The sequence below is a fragment of the Bubalus kerabau genome, chromosome 1, assembly GCF_029407905.1.
Source record: "Bubalus kerabau isolate K-KA32 ecotype Philippines breed swamp buffalo chromosome 1, PCC_UOA_SB_1v2, whole genome shotgun sequence".
Classification (NCBI taxonomy): Eukaryota; Metazoa; Chordata; class Mammalia; order Artiodactyla; family Bovidae; genus Bubalus; species Bubalus kerabau.
Window position 1 is genome coordinate 23,102,122 of NC_073624.1, and position 15,771 is coordinate 23,117,892.

Genomic DNA, 15,771 nt, shown 5'->3' on the forward strand with positions numbered 1-15,771 from the left:
CTTAAAATGCAGAAATATCTGGTTCACTTCTAGTTGAACAGATGTAGTATCTACATCTACTTCTTGGATTTTGCTGTAATTTTCTTTATCCCTTTAATTGTAGTCTGTCTTGAGATGGAGACTGAAATGACAAATGAAAACTGTAGCTGTCTTCCTTAAATCCTAGCTAGTCTTGAACAAGTAATGCAGTTGTCTGTCCCTGGACCCTATCTCTATCTGTGTCCATTTACTTTCTTTGCAGATTTTACTTTTCCACATGTGCTTAATTTAGGCTGAGCTATAGCTTGCTAAGATGCAAATTAGGCTGATTCACTTTCATGGTCTGGCACTTTCTCAGGCTATGTTTTGCAAATTTAGATTCATTAAATTGTAATGCACACTAGTAATTTTAATAGGGCTGCCAGATTTACCAAATAAACTTATAGTGAAAACAGTGAAAGTATTAGTCTCTCAGTCATGTCTGATTTTTTTGCGGCACTACAGACTATAGTCCTCCAGGCTCCTCTGTCCATGGGATTCTCCAGGCAAGAATATGGAAGTGGGAAGCCATTCCGTTCTTGAGGGAATCTTCCTGACCCAGGAATCAAACCCAGGTCTCCCATATTGTGGGCAAATTCTTTACCATCGGAACCACCAGGAAAAACCAAACTTACAGTACATCCAGTTAAATTGAATTTCAGATAAACAAAGAAAGAGTTTTTAGTGTGTGTCCCAAATTACATGCAATTAGTACTTCTGGGAAGTACTGGAATTCAAATTTAACTAGGTGTCTTATATTTTATCTAAACCTCAGCGATTTTTTTTTTCAATTAGTAATGCACAAAAACTGAAATTTGAAGAAGAGTCTTCATTTTGTCAAAATATGGTTTTGATTACTACTAAACATCCAAAGTTTGAGTCAACACTGAGAGCTACATATTTTCAGGAAATTTAAAAGGTTAACACTAAATTAAAGGAGTCTATTCAATTCTAAAAAAGTACCTCATCTATCTTGGTTGTTCAGGTGAACAATTATATAGCACAAGGTCTCTTAAAAGAAGGCACTACTAGACATGTGACATTTAAAGGTCATTTAATGTACATTTGTTATGCTGTATGTAAGAGGGTGAGGGAGCCATGGTGAAGAAAACTATTGATTACTATTAGGGTTTTCTTTTTCATTTAAAGTGTTCTCAGGAGCAGTTATATATACAAGAGGGAAAAGAGTAAAATATTGTGTTTCATTCTACTCTTTAGCCTCTGCTGTACCAAACTGCATCTGAATAATAGGCCCTTGGGCTTCCCAGGAGACACAAGTGGTAAAGAATCCACCTGTCAATCAGGAGACTTAAGAGATATGGGTTCCGTCCCTGGGTTGGGAAGATCCCCTGGAGGAGGGCATAACCCACTCCAATATTCTTGCCTGGAGAATCTCATGTTCAGGGGAGCCTGGTGTGCTACAGTCCATAGGGTCACAGAGAGTTGGACCTGACTGAAGCAACTTAACATGAACACACAGTTAGGCCCTTAACCCTTCTAGATTGTTAGACAGGGGACCTAAGATGAAATTAACCTCATTTTTACAGCCTAACTCCTGTTTTGAAATAGCTTCTCTAACTCAGAGTTTCAGAGAAACACTTTACTACGTTGTGTTTCTTTGGAATAATTCTGGGAATCTCAGTACCTTCCAGGGAAATGCATATCTTTTATCATCCTTCCTCAAAGTCTAGACATTTATTCTTGCATGTGGCCCTGACTTTGGACAAACTGCTCTCTCAGTAGCAAAGTTCACAGGTGACTGCCCTCCTCTGATCTTGGAAATAATCCCTGACTCGGGCACATCATTTTCTTCTCTACAGTTCTGGTGAATAACCTACTCACAGTAAATAAAATGATACATTTACCCACATAAAGTTTAGACTAATGTAGATTTTATGTTTTACTAGTGTTGTTATAGCATGGAAGGTATGATGCAGCTAAAAGGGAAAAATAGTACAAAACTTCCTCAAAAAACTCAAAATACAACTGTTATTTGATCCAGCAACCTCATTTTTGGGTGTATATACAAGAGAATGGGAAATCAGGATCTTAAAGAGATACTTTGTGCTCTTAGGCTTACTGCATTATTCACAATAGCTAAAATGTAAAAACAACCTACCTGTTAACTGATAGATAAATGGATAAAGAAAACACAGCAGCGACCCCACAGACGGCAACCCACCAGGCTCCCCCATCCCTGGGATTCTCCAGGCAAGAACACTGGAGTGGGTTGCCATTTCCTTCTCCAATGCATGAAAGTGAAAAGTGAAAGTGAGGTCTCTCAGTCGTGTCTGACTCTTAGCGACCCCATGGACTGCAGCCTACCAGGCTTCTCTGTCCATGGGATTTTCCAGGCAAGAGTACTGGAGTGGGGTGCCATTGCCTTCTCCATGGTGGGATATTATTTGGTCTTAAAGAAGAAAGAAATCTTCCAGTATGCAAAAACAGGGCGTTATGCCAAATGAAATAAGTTAGTTACAGAAAGACAAATCCTGTATGATTCCACTTAGATGAGGTATTGAAAATAATCTAAGTCCTGTAGCTAAGGGTAAAACAGTGGTTTCCAGGGAAGGAAGAAATGAATAGCTCCTATTAAAGAAGTACAGAGTTTCAGGGAATTCTCAAGTGGTCCAAGGTTAAGAATCTACCTTCCACTGCCGGGGACATGGGTTTGATCCCTGGTCAGGGAACTAAGATCCCACGTGCTGCAACTGAGGCTGCCTGCCACAACTAGACAGCCTGCATTCTGTGTGCCATGACTAAGATCTGATGAAGCCATAAATGAATAGTTTTTTTTTTTAAAGGAGTACAGAGTTCCATTATGGAAGATAAATACGTGTACATAAATAGAGGAAATAATAAATATGGAAGATAGAAAAATAGAGATCTGGTGTAAAACATTGAGCATCTAATCAACAATACTGTCTCATCACAAAAATTTGTAAAACAATACATTTCATGTTATATACCCTTGCTCAATTAAAAAAGAAAAAGAAATTCTGCAAGAGAGCATTTTGTCACAAGTCTGCCACTTTAAGTCCCAGTGACAGTCACTGGAGATATTTGAAACACTGGAGATACAGAAAATAAAACATGAAAGACAGGACTTCAGATGGATGAAAGGAAACCTTCCCAGAAGCACAAATGTTATAAAACATTTATTTCATCAAAGCTTATAAAAGAATATATAGTTAATCCCAACATAGAATTTACAAATTCTTTGTAGACTATATTAGTATATTCCACCAAAAAAATCAATTCTTCTGTCTTTATCTTTTTACCAATAAGTGTAGCTTTTATATTTACTATTGTTGTACAGCATGTAAGTTACAATGCAGTTACTACAGAAAACAGTACAAAAGTTAATAAAACATTATAATAGCTGATATACTAGAGATACAGTTGATGAGATTTGTTTACTTAAGACTAAATACTGGTACTTTGCAAAGTGAATTTTGCATAATCCTATGCGGAAAAATTGATAATCTTCAGGTAATTAATATATTAATTTTAATAAAAGGAAATGAGTAGATTGAAATAGACCTGAATTCAACACAGAGAATGGTGGGGGCCAATTGTAGAGTCAGATCAGAAAAGACATGACTTTAGACATGCCAGATCAAATGTTTCAATAACACTCTAGAAAGGAAGGATTTGATATTCACAGTAGAACCACATTTTATTAATGAGTCTTATTTTTCTCTTTTTGCTTGTTTTTTTTTTTTAACTTACTCTGTATGTTACAGACATAATGCTTTTTTAGTGACAGTATGTAGTTGTACCACAGTGCATGATAGTTTCTTCCCAATTAATTTCTTTTCTAAAGTCCTGAATGGGAAAAAAAAAAAAAAATACCTGCAGGTCTTATTTCTACCCAAGATCATCCTTCTACCCAAGTTACAAAGAGTACTTAGGAACGCCCCTTAAAGGGAGATGATTGCATTTAATGGGTTCTATTCCTAGCCCAGTGCTGCCTGTTAAGCAAGTTGTTTGTGACAAAGTTTAATTTCAAGGAAATGAATAGAAGATGCCTGAGTAAGGTTACCAGGAAATATTAAGTGGGAGACCACCAGAAATATCACTCACTTGGGAGGAGAAAACTGTGTAATTGGGAAACTAAACTAGTTAAGACAGAAGAGATCTGAGTTCCTAGTTCATATGTCAAACAGGAGGGACTCAGCAGAGACACGAAGGGAGAACAGTTAAGGGCCAGCAATGAAACTGTATGATAGAGGGGAAAAAAGAGAGAGAGAAACCACTGTGGTTTCAGATGCACTTTCCATGGGATTTTCCAGGCAAGAATACTGAAGTGGGTTGTCATTCCTTTCTCCAAGGGATCTTCCCAACCCAAGGATGGAACTCCAGTTTCTTGCATTGCAAACGGTTTCTTTACCATCTGAGCCACCAGGGAAGCCCAGATGCACTTTAGTAGGGGCCAAAATAAAATCTTAAGGGAATTTAAGTAGGCATTACAAGCCCAATACTGGCAGTGAAGAGACAAAATCAGATGTGTGAGCTCTGAAATTCTTTTAGGAAAGGGAGTGTGAAGATGAGAACGTCTGTGATGTAAAGACACAAAAGATATATCCATTAGTGTGCTAATGGGTCTCACTACTCCTCAAAGCTGTGTACCCAAAATAAACAGAAAAGCTGGAAAACAATGAGAATGGACCTATAAGAAAAGTGAGTTTTTTATTAGAAAATAAGGTTTGCTATTAAAGTCCTTTTATAAAACCAAGATTTTACATCATGCAGGCTGTTTTCCCACATCTCAGAGTCCTGACAGATGCCAGCCTAGCTTGTTATTTCCAACAGTTAAAAACAGTGAGTGACCTAAGGGATAAAGAATTGCTATAATCTCTCCAGACATCATAGCTAACTTGCCTTCTTTCATAAAGTCGCTAAATGTTGCCAAAAGACAGGCCAGGTAGTATACAAAAAGGAAGAAAAGAAATGAGGTCACTGTTTTCCTGGCCTCCACGTGGACCTCTGTGCTGGAGTCTCTGGAGCCTGTAACACTGGATTTCATTTGTTTACTGTATCTCCACAGGGATGTAATTAAAAAGAAAAATGAGATCAATGATACAGTAAATGGAATAATAGCAAACAGGTTAAACAGTGTCAATGGGTCGAAGTATTGAATTTTACTCACATGGAACAATTCAGTGACATTTCTTTTATGTTTTGCAATTTTAAGAAAATCATAATCAGAATTTGTTAACATTGCTTGTATAAGGCTGATCAACATGGAAATGGCCAGGGACCCCAGTAGGCTCCAGTGAACCACCCTCTCGATTCTCCACTTTAGCCAGATAAAAAGTCGGTGGGAGAAATTGGCTATCTTGAAGAGACAGAAGACATTGAGGCAGGTGGCAAACCACATACTTAAGTAGTTGGCGAATGTCCAGAAGATATTAAGAACTACCTTTATTTTCTCATTTTCATAAACACCTGGGTAGAGTGCCAGTATGGTGCCGTTGAGTGTCATTACACAAAGCAAATACATTCTGGAGGGAGCTAAACTGGTGAGGATGTAGTCAGCTGTGGAGATCTTTTTCTTCTTAATCCAATCAACACATATTACTAGTCCAATGTATCCATTCACAAACATTCCTATGATGGATTCTGCAGTCGTTATGGTCAGAAAGATGTGGTCTTCTATACTGAACATGTTGGGAGAGAACACCCTAATCTCAAATATTACTGCAAGATGACCAGCAGAGCATGACAAATACATTCTTCAAATCGAAGAATGATTTTTTTCCTTTGCCATTATTTTGACTTTGATATCCTCCAGAAGTGCCCAGCTCTCCTCTGAAACAGAATTGCCTCTACATTTATGAAGAATAAGCCAACTGATTGTTGCAACCAGCATGACCAGAGTTGTAGCCTGGGTAAATTATAATTATCACCCCTGACTGAGTGATAACTGAAATGTTTTGTTGAAATTGATCTCATGCAAATTAAGAGATTATATTTCATGAATTTGCAATAGCCTTCTTGCTATTAAGTTCTGCATATTTGGATGGATCAAGCTGAATTTCAAATAGGGAGGCACAAAAAAGCAAACATAAACACTCATTTAATGAAAGTCAAAATGTGTAAATGAAACTTCATTTTCATCACCATAGATTATAAATTTCTCACAAGTCAAGTCTCCTTGTGAAAATGGATTTTAGTTTTGGAAACAGTGCAATCGGATACAAATTAGTCATAATACAAAACTAGTTTACATGATTGATTTTATAGGAAGGGCTGATGTGTTTTAAACTCTCTTCCCCACAGCCTGTGCACTTGAAATTCTTCTTATTGAGTTTATTATTGAGTTCAAGGCCTTTACCAGTAAGAGACAGAAAGTAGAACATGTTTGCATTTAGGCAATGATATGAAGTGTGAATGCGAGGTTTAGATTCATTTTTCCTGTGAAGATAAAGAAACACATCTGGCTCCATTATAACATTAGATTCAAAATCATTCAAGACAGAAACAAGAAGAAGTATTTAGAATAATGGTAGATATGAATGATTTCCAATGGCACATAATAAAAATGGAATGCAAACAACTGAGAGAAGGGAGAGACACTTTTGTTGATTTCTTTCTGCTTCTTTCAGGATTCTCTGGGGAACAGAATATTTCCTTCTTTTGTGGAAACCCTTCACAATCCCCCGCACCTTCAGAAAAGCCTCCCTCAGCTTGCTGCTTCCCATTAGCAGGATGAACGAATGGCTCATTGGGAAAATGACAGCTGTTAGGCCACCAAACATCAACTCCAATTTTCCATGAGGATTCAGAAAGCGAGATGTTACAATGAGAAAAACTACATAGTACATAATGAAAAGAGCCAGAAAGATGACTATTGTCTTTATGGCCCTCATGTGGGCCTCTATGCTAGGGTCTCTAGACCCTGTGTCATGAAGTTTCATCTGCTTGGTGCATCGAAGTAAGGAGAAAAATAAAAGGACAAATGAGACCAGGCAAAGAATAAAGGGAACCATAGCCTCCAGGTTCAGGATAATCTATTTGAAAGCAGTTGGGATTTTACTTACTTTGAATTCCTAAGTAATGTTTGCTTCATTATTGATTCTGAAGTCATAAAATGAATCATTATTCAGTAAAGCACTAATAATCGAGGAGATGAGAAAGGACATCGGAAGAATCCCAAGGATACCCTGTTCATCTTCAGCTTCAGCCAGAGGAAAACTGGGTGGGATATACTGGCTATCTTGAGTAAGTAGAAGATACTGAGACACAAAGTAAACCAGACAGTTGAATGATTGCAAGTTGTCCAGAAAATATCCAAAATGTTCATCATCTCACCATGCCTGTATGTATCTGGAAAGAGTACCATAATAAAACCATCCATATATATAACACACAAAAAACAGATTCTGGAGGTGGCCAGGCTGACCAGGATGACATCAGTCAAGGAGATAGCTCTCTTTTTGAGCCAGCCACTGCAATTTACCGGTACAATGAATTCATTTCCCCAAATTCCCATCATCCACTCGCCAGTAATCAAGAACATATATATTGCCTCCATTGTACCTGGTATATCAGCAGAGCATTCTGATTTAGATTATCTACTGATGATGACTGACTTTCAGCTGTCCAGTAAAGAATGATATATATGTCTGCCACTTAGGGCATGCTGCAGTTATCTTTTATCTGCCTTCTATATCAGATGTGATCAGGTCGAGAAGATGGCCTGTTCTGCTCTGAGTTAGAACTGCCCAAAGACTTCACTGACCAAGACCAATAATTCCTTTCATGTGTAGTGATGATTGAAAAGCTCTAAAATGCAAATAGGAATGGATCTGATTTCTGGTATGTGCACCATCTTTCTCATTTTAAACTCTGTGTGTTTTAGATTCATCAATCTATGTTGTTGGCCAGGGACTTCAAAAAAAAAAAAAAAGAATCAATTACTTGGAAAATATGGCTAAGCTTTAATTTAGATATGTGGCATCTTTACCATCTCTAATAACTTGAAGAGTTTCCCTAAAACTGTGGCCTATTTTCTACAAATGCAGGTTTCGGAGCTTAAAAATAATTGTGAATTTAAAGTGCAGACAATTAACAGCAATAATTTCAGATCATGACATCTTTAGGAATGAGAGAGAGGTAGCCAATGAAAACCCTACTTGATCTTTACAGCAGGAGAAATTATGCATCTGCTGGGCCAAAAAACCGACTATAGTTGCCACAGGGGAAAGACACAAATTTTATCTGTTTTCCAGTCCTAAACCATTTTACAGATCCAGAGCCCTTTCGTGGCCCTGCAGCACTGCCACACGGTTATATTACAGATCTTCTCAAGACTTTCCTTGGTGCCATTTACTAGAATGATTCCGAAAAATACTCAGAACTTTGAGGTGTTAATGGATATGAAACCTGAATTGACACTAATTCTTGAGGACACCAAACATCAATAAAAAACAGAGGCTTACATTGGACAAGTATTGAACTATAATAGGACAAGTAGTTCTCATGGGCTTATTCAGTGATTACTGCAGCCATGAAATTAAAAGATGCTTACTCCTTGGAAGGAAAGTTATGACCAACTTAGACAGCATATTAAAAAGCAGATACATTACTTTTTCAACAAAAATCCATCTAGTCAAGGCTATGGTTTTTCCAGTAGGCATGTATGGATGTGAGATTTGAACTATAAAGAAAGCTAAGCGCTGAAGAATTGATGCTTTTGAACTGTGGTATTGGAGAAGACTCTTGAGAGTCCCTTGAACTGCAAGGAGATCCAACCAGTCCATCCTAAAGGAGATCAGTCCTGGGTGTTCATTGGAAGGACTGATGTTGAAACTGAAACTCCAATACTTTGGCCACCTGATGCAAAGAGCTGACTCATTTGAAAAGACTTGCTGGGAAAGATTGAGGGAAGGAGGAGAAGGGGATGACAGAGGATGAGATGGTTGGATGGCATCACTGACTCAATGGAAATGGGTTTGGGTAGACTTTGGAAGTTGGTGATGGACAGGGAGGCCTGGCGTGCTGCAGTTCATGGGGTCACAAGGAGTCGGACATGACTGAGCGACTGAACCAAACTGAAATATATAATTGGAACAAAATCCATGAAAACTAGAAAAATCCCCACATTGTTTTTCATATGTATGGTGAAAGCGAGTGTCAGCTGCTCAGTTGTGTCTGACTCTTTGGGACCCCTTTGCACTGTAGCTCTCTAGGTTCCTCTGTCCATGGGATTCTCCAGGCAAGCCATTCCCTTCTCCAAGGGATTTTCCTGACCCAGGGATTGACCAGAATCTCCTGCCTTGCAGGCAGATTCTTTACCATCTGAGCCACCAGAGAAGCCACTCATATGCATGGACTTAGAGCTAAATGGTGAAAAGTCCAGATGGAATCCTCCAAATTTCTTGCTCTAACAGCATAATATATGGACAAAATAATTCATGCTCAGGAGAATTGCCAACGTTAGCTCCATCATCATTTGGGGATGATGAAATTTACCAAATCTCCATTAATAATATGTTAATTACATATCATTGGATTCCTATTTTATTGGGTGTTGCGATTAAGAATGAGTGAAATATTTTTTCCAAGTTTATGGAAATGTTTTTTTTATCTTTAGATTAATAAATCTAGTCCATTATTTGGACAGATTTCCTAAGATTGGCTTATTCTTACATTCCTGATATAAATCTGCTAGTCTTGGTATACCATTATATTTGGGAAATGTTGGCTATTTCTGTATTCTATGATGATTTTTATATTGATATTCATAGCCCAAAGTGAAGAAGCAGGATTAAACTAGTTTTCTAGTTTTCAGACAGGTTCCAGTAGCAACATAAAACTTGCTTCACAAAAATTTTTTTAAGTTCTTTTTTCCTTTTATATAATCTAGAATGCCTCAGATGAAGCTATCTCCTCTTCAAAAGTTTGGTAGAATTTGTTTCTCATCTGAGCCTACAGCTATTTTTTAATTGTTACTTTTGGACAATGTCCACTTATTCCTTTATTCAAGTTAGTATGTTTATGTTTTCTTCTCTTCTAAAGTTTGTTATTAGTTAAGATCTATGTTCCTACCTATTCCACTCAAGTTTTAAAAATTATTCAAAAAGAATAATTGGAGTGGGTAGTCATTCCCTTCTCCAAAGGATCTTCCCAAGCCAGGGATTGAAGCCAGGTCTCCTGCGTTGCAGGCAGATTCTTTCCCATCTGAGCCATCAGGGAAGCCCATTAAGCTCTCTACATTTATAAGGCAAGAAGAGGATGCTGCCCTACTAGTCACATTTCAAGAACTCGTTTTTTGAATAGTTGCTGACTTCATCCTCCACCCAATTCCAAACTCCTCACTATATTCACTGAAATTCAGGCAAATCATCAGCAAAAATATTCTCATCAATTTTTCTAACAGCTCATTTTATCTATTTGCTTGAACTTGGAGTCTTTTTTTAAAAATCTTTTTATTTTGTATTGGCGTATAGCCGATTAACAATGTTGTAATAGATTCAGGTGAACAGCAAAGGGGCTTAGCCATACGTATACATGTATCCACACCCCGCCCGCACCCCGCCAGCTTTCTTCCCATCCAGGCTGCCATATAACATTGAGCAGAGTTCCATGTGTGATACAGTAGGTCCTTGTTGGTTACCCATTTTAAATATACCAGTGTGTACATGTCCATCTGGGCTTCCCTGGTGGTCCAGACAGTAAAAAATCTGCCCACAATGCAGGAGACTCAGGTTCACTCTCTTGCTCAGGAAGATTCCCTGGAGGAGGAAATGGCAACCAACTCCAGTACTCTTGGAGAATTCCATGGACAGAGGAACCTGGAGAGCTGGAGTCCATGGAATCACAGAATGTCAGACATGACTGAGCGACTAACACGCACATGCATGTCCCAAATTCCCTAACTATCCCGCCCCTCCATTCTTTTGCTCAGCAGCCATAATTTGGTTCTCTAAGTCTGTGAGTCTCTTTCTGTTTTGTAAGTAATGAATTTGGAGTCAATTTTTGTTTTACTGGACAACTTTGGGAGTCTGGTGAAGGCTATGATTTCCTCAGAATAATGTTTTTAAACAAATAAAATAAAAACATGAATTTCAAAGGAATCCAGATAGATTCAAATATATGCATTTATATTTTAATGTGACTTAGTAATTTACTGATCTAATAATGACATCACTGTCACAATAATGATTTGTCGTTTCTGAAGGTAAAAAACTAAAAGTACTGCTAATGTTTCTGTGACTGTACTTGCATTCAAACCAGAAGGAATGCTAGACTTATGTTAAAAACTACTAAAAATATAAATATTTGGTGTCCACATACATTCATAGATATTTTTTATTTCTTTAAATTTTTAAAAGGTCTTTATTGAATTTGTTAAAATATTACTTCTGTTTTATGTTTTGTTTTTTTGACCGAGAGGCCTATGGAATCTTAGCTCCCTGACCAGGGACTGAACCCTCACCCCATGAATTGGAAGTGTGGAGTCTTAACCACTAGATCATCAGGAAAGTCTCCATAGGCCATTTTATTTGAAAAAACTAAAATTATTTAACTGGAGGATAATTGCTTTACAATGTTGTGTTGGTTTCTGCCATACATCAACATGAGTCAGCCATAGGTGTATATATATATGTCTTCTCCCTCTTGAACCTTCCTCCCACCTCCCACCCCATCCTACCCGCCTAGGTTGTCACAGAACACTGAACTGAGCTCCCTGCATCATATAGCAAATTCCCACTACCTGTTTTTCATATGGTAATGTCAGTCAGTCAGTTCAGTCACTCCTTTTTAACTGACTCTTTGTGACCCCACTGACTGCAGCACGCCAGTCCGCCCCCTCCATCACGAACTCCCAGAGATTGTTCAAACTCATGTCCATTGAGTCGGTGATGCCATTGAACCATCTCACTCTCTGTCATACCCTTCTCCTCCTTCCTTTGATCTTTCCCAGCATCAGAGTCTTTTCCAAGGAGTCAATTCTTCATATCAGGTGGCCAAAGTATTGGAGCTTCAGCTTCAGCATTAGTCCTTCCAATGAATATTCAGGACTGATTTTCTTTAAAATTGACTTGTCTGATCTCCTTGAAGTCCAAGGGACTCTCAAGATTCTTCTCCAGTACCATAATGCAAAAGCATCACTTCTTCAGTGCTCAGTTTTCTTTATAGTCCAACTCTCACATCCATGCAAAACCATAGCTTTGACTAGATGGACCTTTGTTGGCAAAGAAATGTCTTTGCTTTTTAATATGCTGTCTAGGTTGGTCATTGCTTTTCTTCAAAGGAGCAAGCGTCTTTTAATTTCATGGCTGCAGTCACCAGCTGTGGTGATTTTGGAGCCCCCAAAATAAAGTCTCTCACTATTCCATTGTTTCCCTATCTATTTGCCATGAAGTGATGGGACTGGATGCCATGATATTTGCTTTTTGAATGTTGAGATATAAGCCAGCTTTTTCACTCTCCTCTTTCACTTTCATCAAGGGGCTCTTTAGTTCTTTGCTTTCTGCCATAAGGAGGGTGTCATCTGTGTATCTAAGGTGATTGATATTTTTCCTGGCAATCATGATTCCAGCTTGTGCTTCATGCAGCCTGGTATTTCTCATGATGTACTCTTCAATTAAGTAAAATAAGCAGGGTGACTATATAAAGCCCTGACGTACTCCTTTCCCAATTAGGAACTAGTCTGTTGTTCCTTGTCCAGTTCTAACTGTTGCTTCTTGACCTGCATACATATTTCTCAGGAGGCAGGTCAGATGGTCTGGTATTCCTGTCTCTTGAAGAATTTTCCATAGTTTGTTGTGATTCACACAGTCAAAGGCTTTGGCATAGTCAATGAAGCAGAAGTAGATGTTTTTCTGGAATTCTCTTGCTTTTTTGTTGATCCAATGAATGTTGCCAATTTGATCTCTGGTTCTTCTGCCTTTTCTAAATCCAGCTTGAACATCTGGAATTTCTCAGTTCATGTACTGTTGAAGCTTGGCTTGGAGAATTTTGAGCATTACGTTGCTAGCGTGTGAAAGGAGTGCAATTGTGCAATAGTTTGAACATTCTCTGGCATTGCTTTTCTTTGGGATTGGAATGAAAACTGACCTTTTCCAGTCTTGTGGTCACTGCTGAGTTTTCCAAATTTGCTGGCATATTGACTGCAGCACTTTAACAGCATCATCTTTTAGGATTTGAAATAGCTCAGCTGGAATTTCTTCACCTCCACTAGCTTTGTTCATAGTGATGCTTTTTAAGGCCCTTTCACTTTATACTCTTGGATGTCTGGCTCTAGGTGAGTGATCACCATTGTTGGTATCTGGATCATTTTTGCATGAAATGTTCCCTTGACATCTCTAATTTCCTTGGAGAGATCTCTAGTCTTTCCCATTCTATTGTTTTCCTCTATTTCTTTGCATTAATCATTGGAGAAATGCTGATACAATGAGAATATCTCTTCACACCCATTAGGATGCTTATAGTGAAAAATCTAGAAAATAACAAATGTTGCAGAGAATGGGAGAACTTTGAAACCTCATACATTCATGTAAGAATGTAAAATGATACAGCCACTAGGCAAAACAGTTTGGGGGTTCCTGAAAAAGTTAAATATGTTGCTAATGGGGAGAGGGGTGATGCAGAGGTGGACTGAGAGTTTAGGGTCAGTAGATGCAAACTATTACACATGGAATGGATGGACAGCAGTGTCCTACTGTATAGCACACAGAATCACATTCAATGTCCTGGGATAAACCATAATGGAAAACAATATAAAAAAGAACATATATAATTGGTGACACAATGGTAAAGAATCTGCCTGCCAATATAGGAGATGCAGGAGACACAGGTTTGATCCATGGGTCAGGAAGATCCCCTGGAGGAGGAAATGGCAACTCACTCCAGTATTCTTGCCTGGAGAATTCTATGGACTGTGGAGCTTGTTGGGCTACACAGTCCATGGAGTTGCAGCATAAGAAAAGACTGAACAACTGAGCACAGCACATAAGTGAGTCACTTTGCTGCTGAACAGAAGTTAACACAATATTGTAAATCAACGATATACATATATATATTTTTGAAAGCTTCATATAGGAATTACCATATGACCCAGAAATTCCACTTTCAGACATATTCTGAAAATAGGGACACAGATAGTTGTACACTAATATTTGTTAGCATATTGCAGAATATTCACAATACAAAAGGTATTTTGGAATACCTTTGGAATTTTACCCAGCCACAAAAAGGAATGAAGATCCAAAACATGCTACAACATGAAAACATTATGCTGAGTGAGAGAAGCCAGTCATAAAAGAACAAATTTTATATGATTTTACTTGTATGAAATATCTAGAATAAATCAATTAATAAAGCCAGAAAGTAGATTAGAGGCTCCAGGAAGTTGGGAGAGGGAGAATAGAGAGTTACAGCTGAGGGGGTACAGAGTTTTTGTTTGGGGTGACAGAGGTTTTGGAAATAGTGGTGATGGTTGTACAATACTGTAAATGTAACAATACCACAGAATTATACACTTAAAATGTTAAAGTGGGAAATGTTACATCATATATATTTTACTACAATAAAAAGATATTTTAAATAAATACATAAATTTGAACTGCACACCATAAGAGCATGCAGCATGGGAAGGACTAGAAGTAGACATAGCAAGCCAAATTTATTATTTTATTTGAAATAAAGAGAACGATACTTTTAAAATCAGTATATGAAAATTTGTTATCAATAGTGAAGCACAAGCTGGAATCAAGATTGCCAGGAGAAATATCAATAACCTCAGATATGCAGATGACACCACCCTTATGGCAGAAGGGAAGAAGAACTAAAGCGCCTATTGATGAAAGTGAAAAAGGAGAGTGAAAAAGTTGGCTTAAAACTCAACATTCAAAAAACAAAGATCATGACATCTAGTCCCATCACTTCATGGCAAATGGATGGGGAAACAATGGAAACAGTGAGAGACTTTATTTTCTTGGGCTCCAAAATCACTGCAGATGGTGACTGCTGCTGCTGCTGACTGCAGCCATGAAATTAAAAGACACTTGCTCCTTAGAAGAAAAGCTATGACCAACCTGGACAGCATATTAAAAAGCAGAGACATTACCTTGCCGACAAAGGTCCATCTAACAAAAGGTATGGTTTTACCAGAAGCCATGTATGAATATGAGAGTTGGGCCATAAAGAAAGTTGAGTAGCAAAGAACTGATGCTTTTGAACTGTGGTGCTGGGGTCGCAAAGAGTTGGACTTGACTGAGCAAATTGAACTGAACTGTGATGTTGGAGAAAACTCTTGAGTGTCCCTTGGGCTACAGGGAGATCAAACAAGTCAAACCTAAAGGAAATCAGTCCTGAATATTCACTGGAAGGACTGATGCTGAAGCTGAAACTCCAATACTTGGGCCACCTGATGCAAAGAGCTGACTCTTTGGAAAAGACCCTGATGATGGGCAAGATTGAAGGCAGGAGGAGAAGTGGATGACGAATGATGATATGGTTAGATGGCATCACCTACTCGATGGACATGAATTTGAGCAAGCTCCAGGTGTTGGTGATGGACAAGGAAGCCTGGAATGCTGCAGTCCGTGGGGTCACAAAGAGTTGGACATGACTGAGTTACTGAACTGAACTGAGTAAACAGCAAAGGAGGGGGAAATTTACAAGAAAGCATGAGAAATAGAAAAAGAGAAATGAGAAGATAGAAAATTAATGAATTTAATTACAGTAAGTGTAAAGATGTGTACTCGATCATAATTTTCAGATTCTAATATTAAAGCA

The 15,771-nt window shown here is 38.2% G+C and overlaps 2 protein-coding genes across 2 annotated transcripts; both read right to left on the reverse strand.

Moving 5' to 3' along the window:
• Positions 1–4,789: 4,789 nt before the first annotated feature.
• Positions 4,790–5,689, reverse strand: TAS2R8 (taste 2 receptor member 8). The gene has a single exon (XM_055566133.1). It carries the CDS (start codon positions 5,687–5,689, stop codon positions 4,790–4,792), a length of 900 nt encoding a protein of 299 aa, XP_055422108.1.
• Positions 5,690–6,518: 829 nt separating this feature from the next.
• On the reverse strand, positions 6,519–15,119 carry TAS2R9 (taste 2 receptor member 9). Its single transcript, XM_055556248.1, is given in 3 exon segments — positions 6,519–7,186; positions 7,189–7,584; positions 15,101–15,119. Coding segments are annotated over 3 exon segments (1,083 nt in total).
• Between the last annotated feature and the right edge of the window lie 652 nt (positions 15,120–15,771).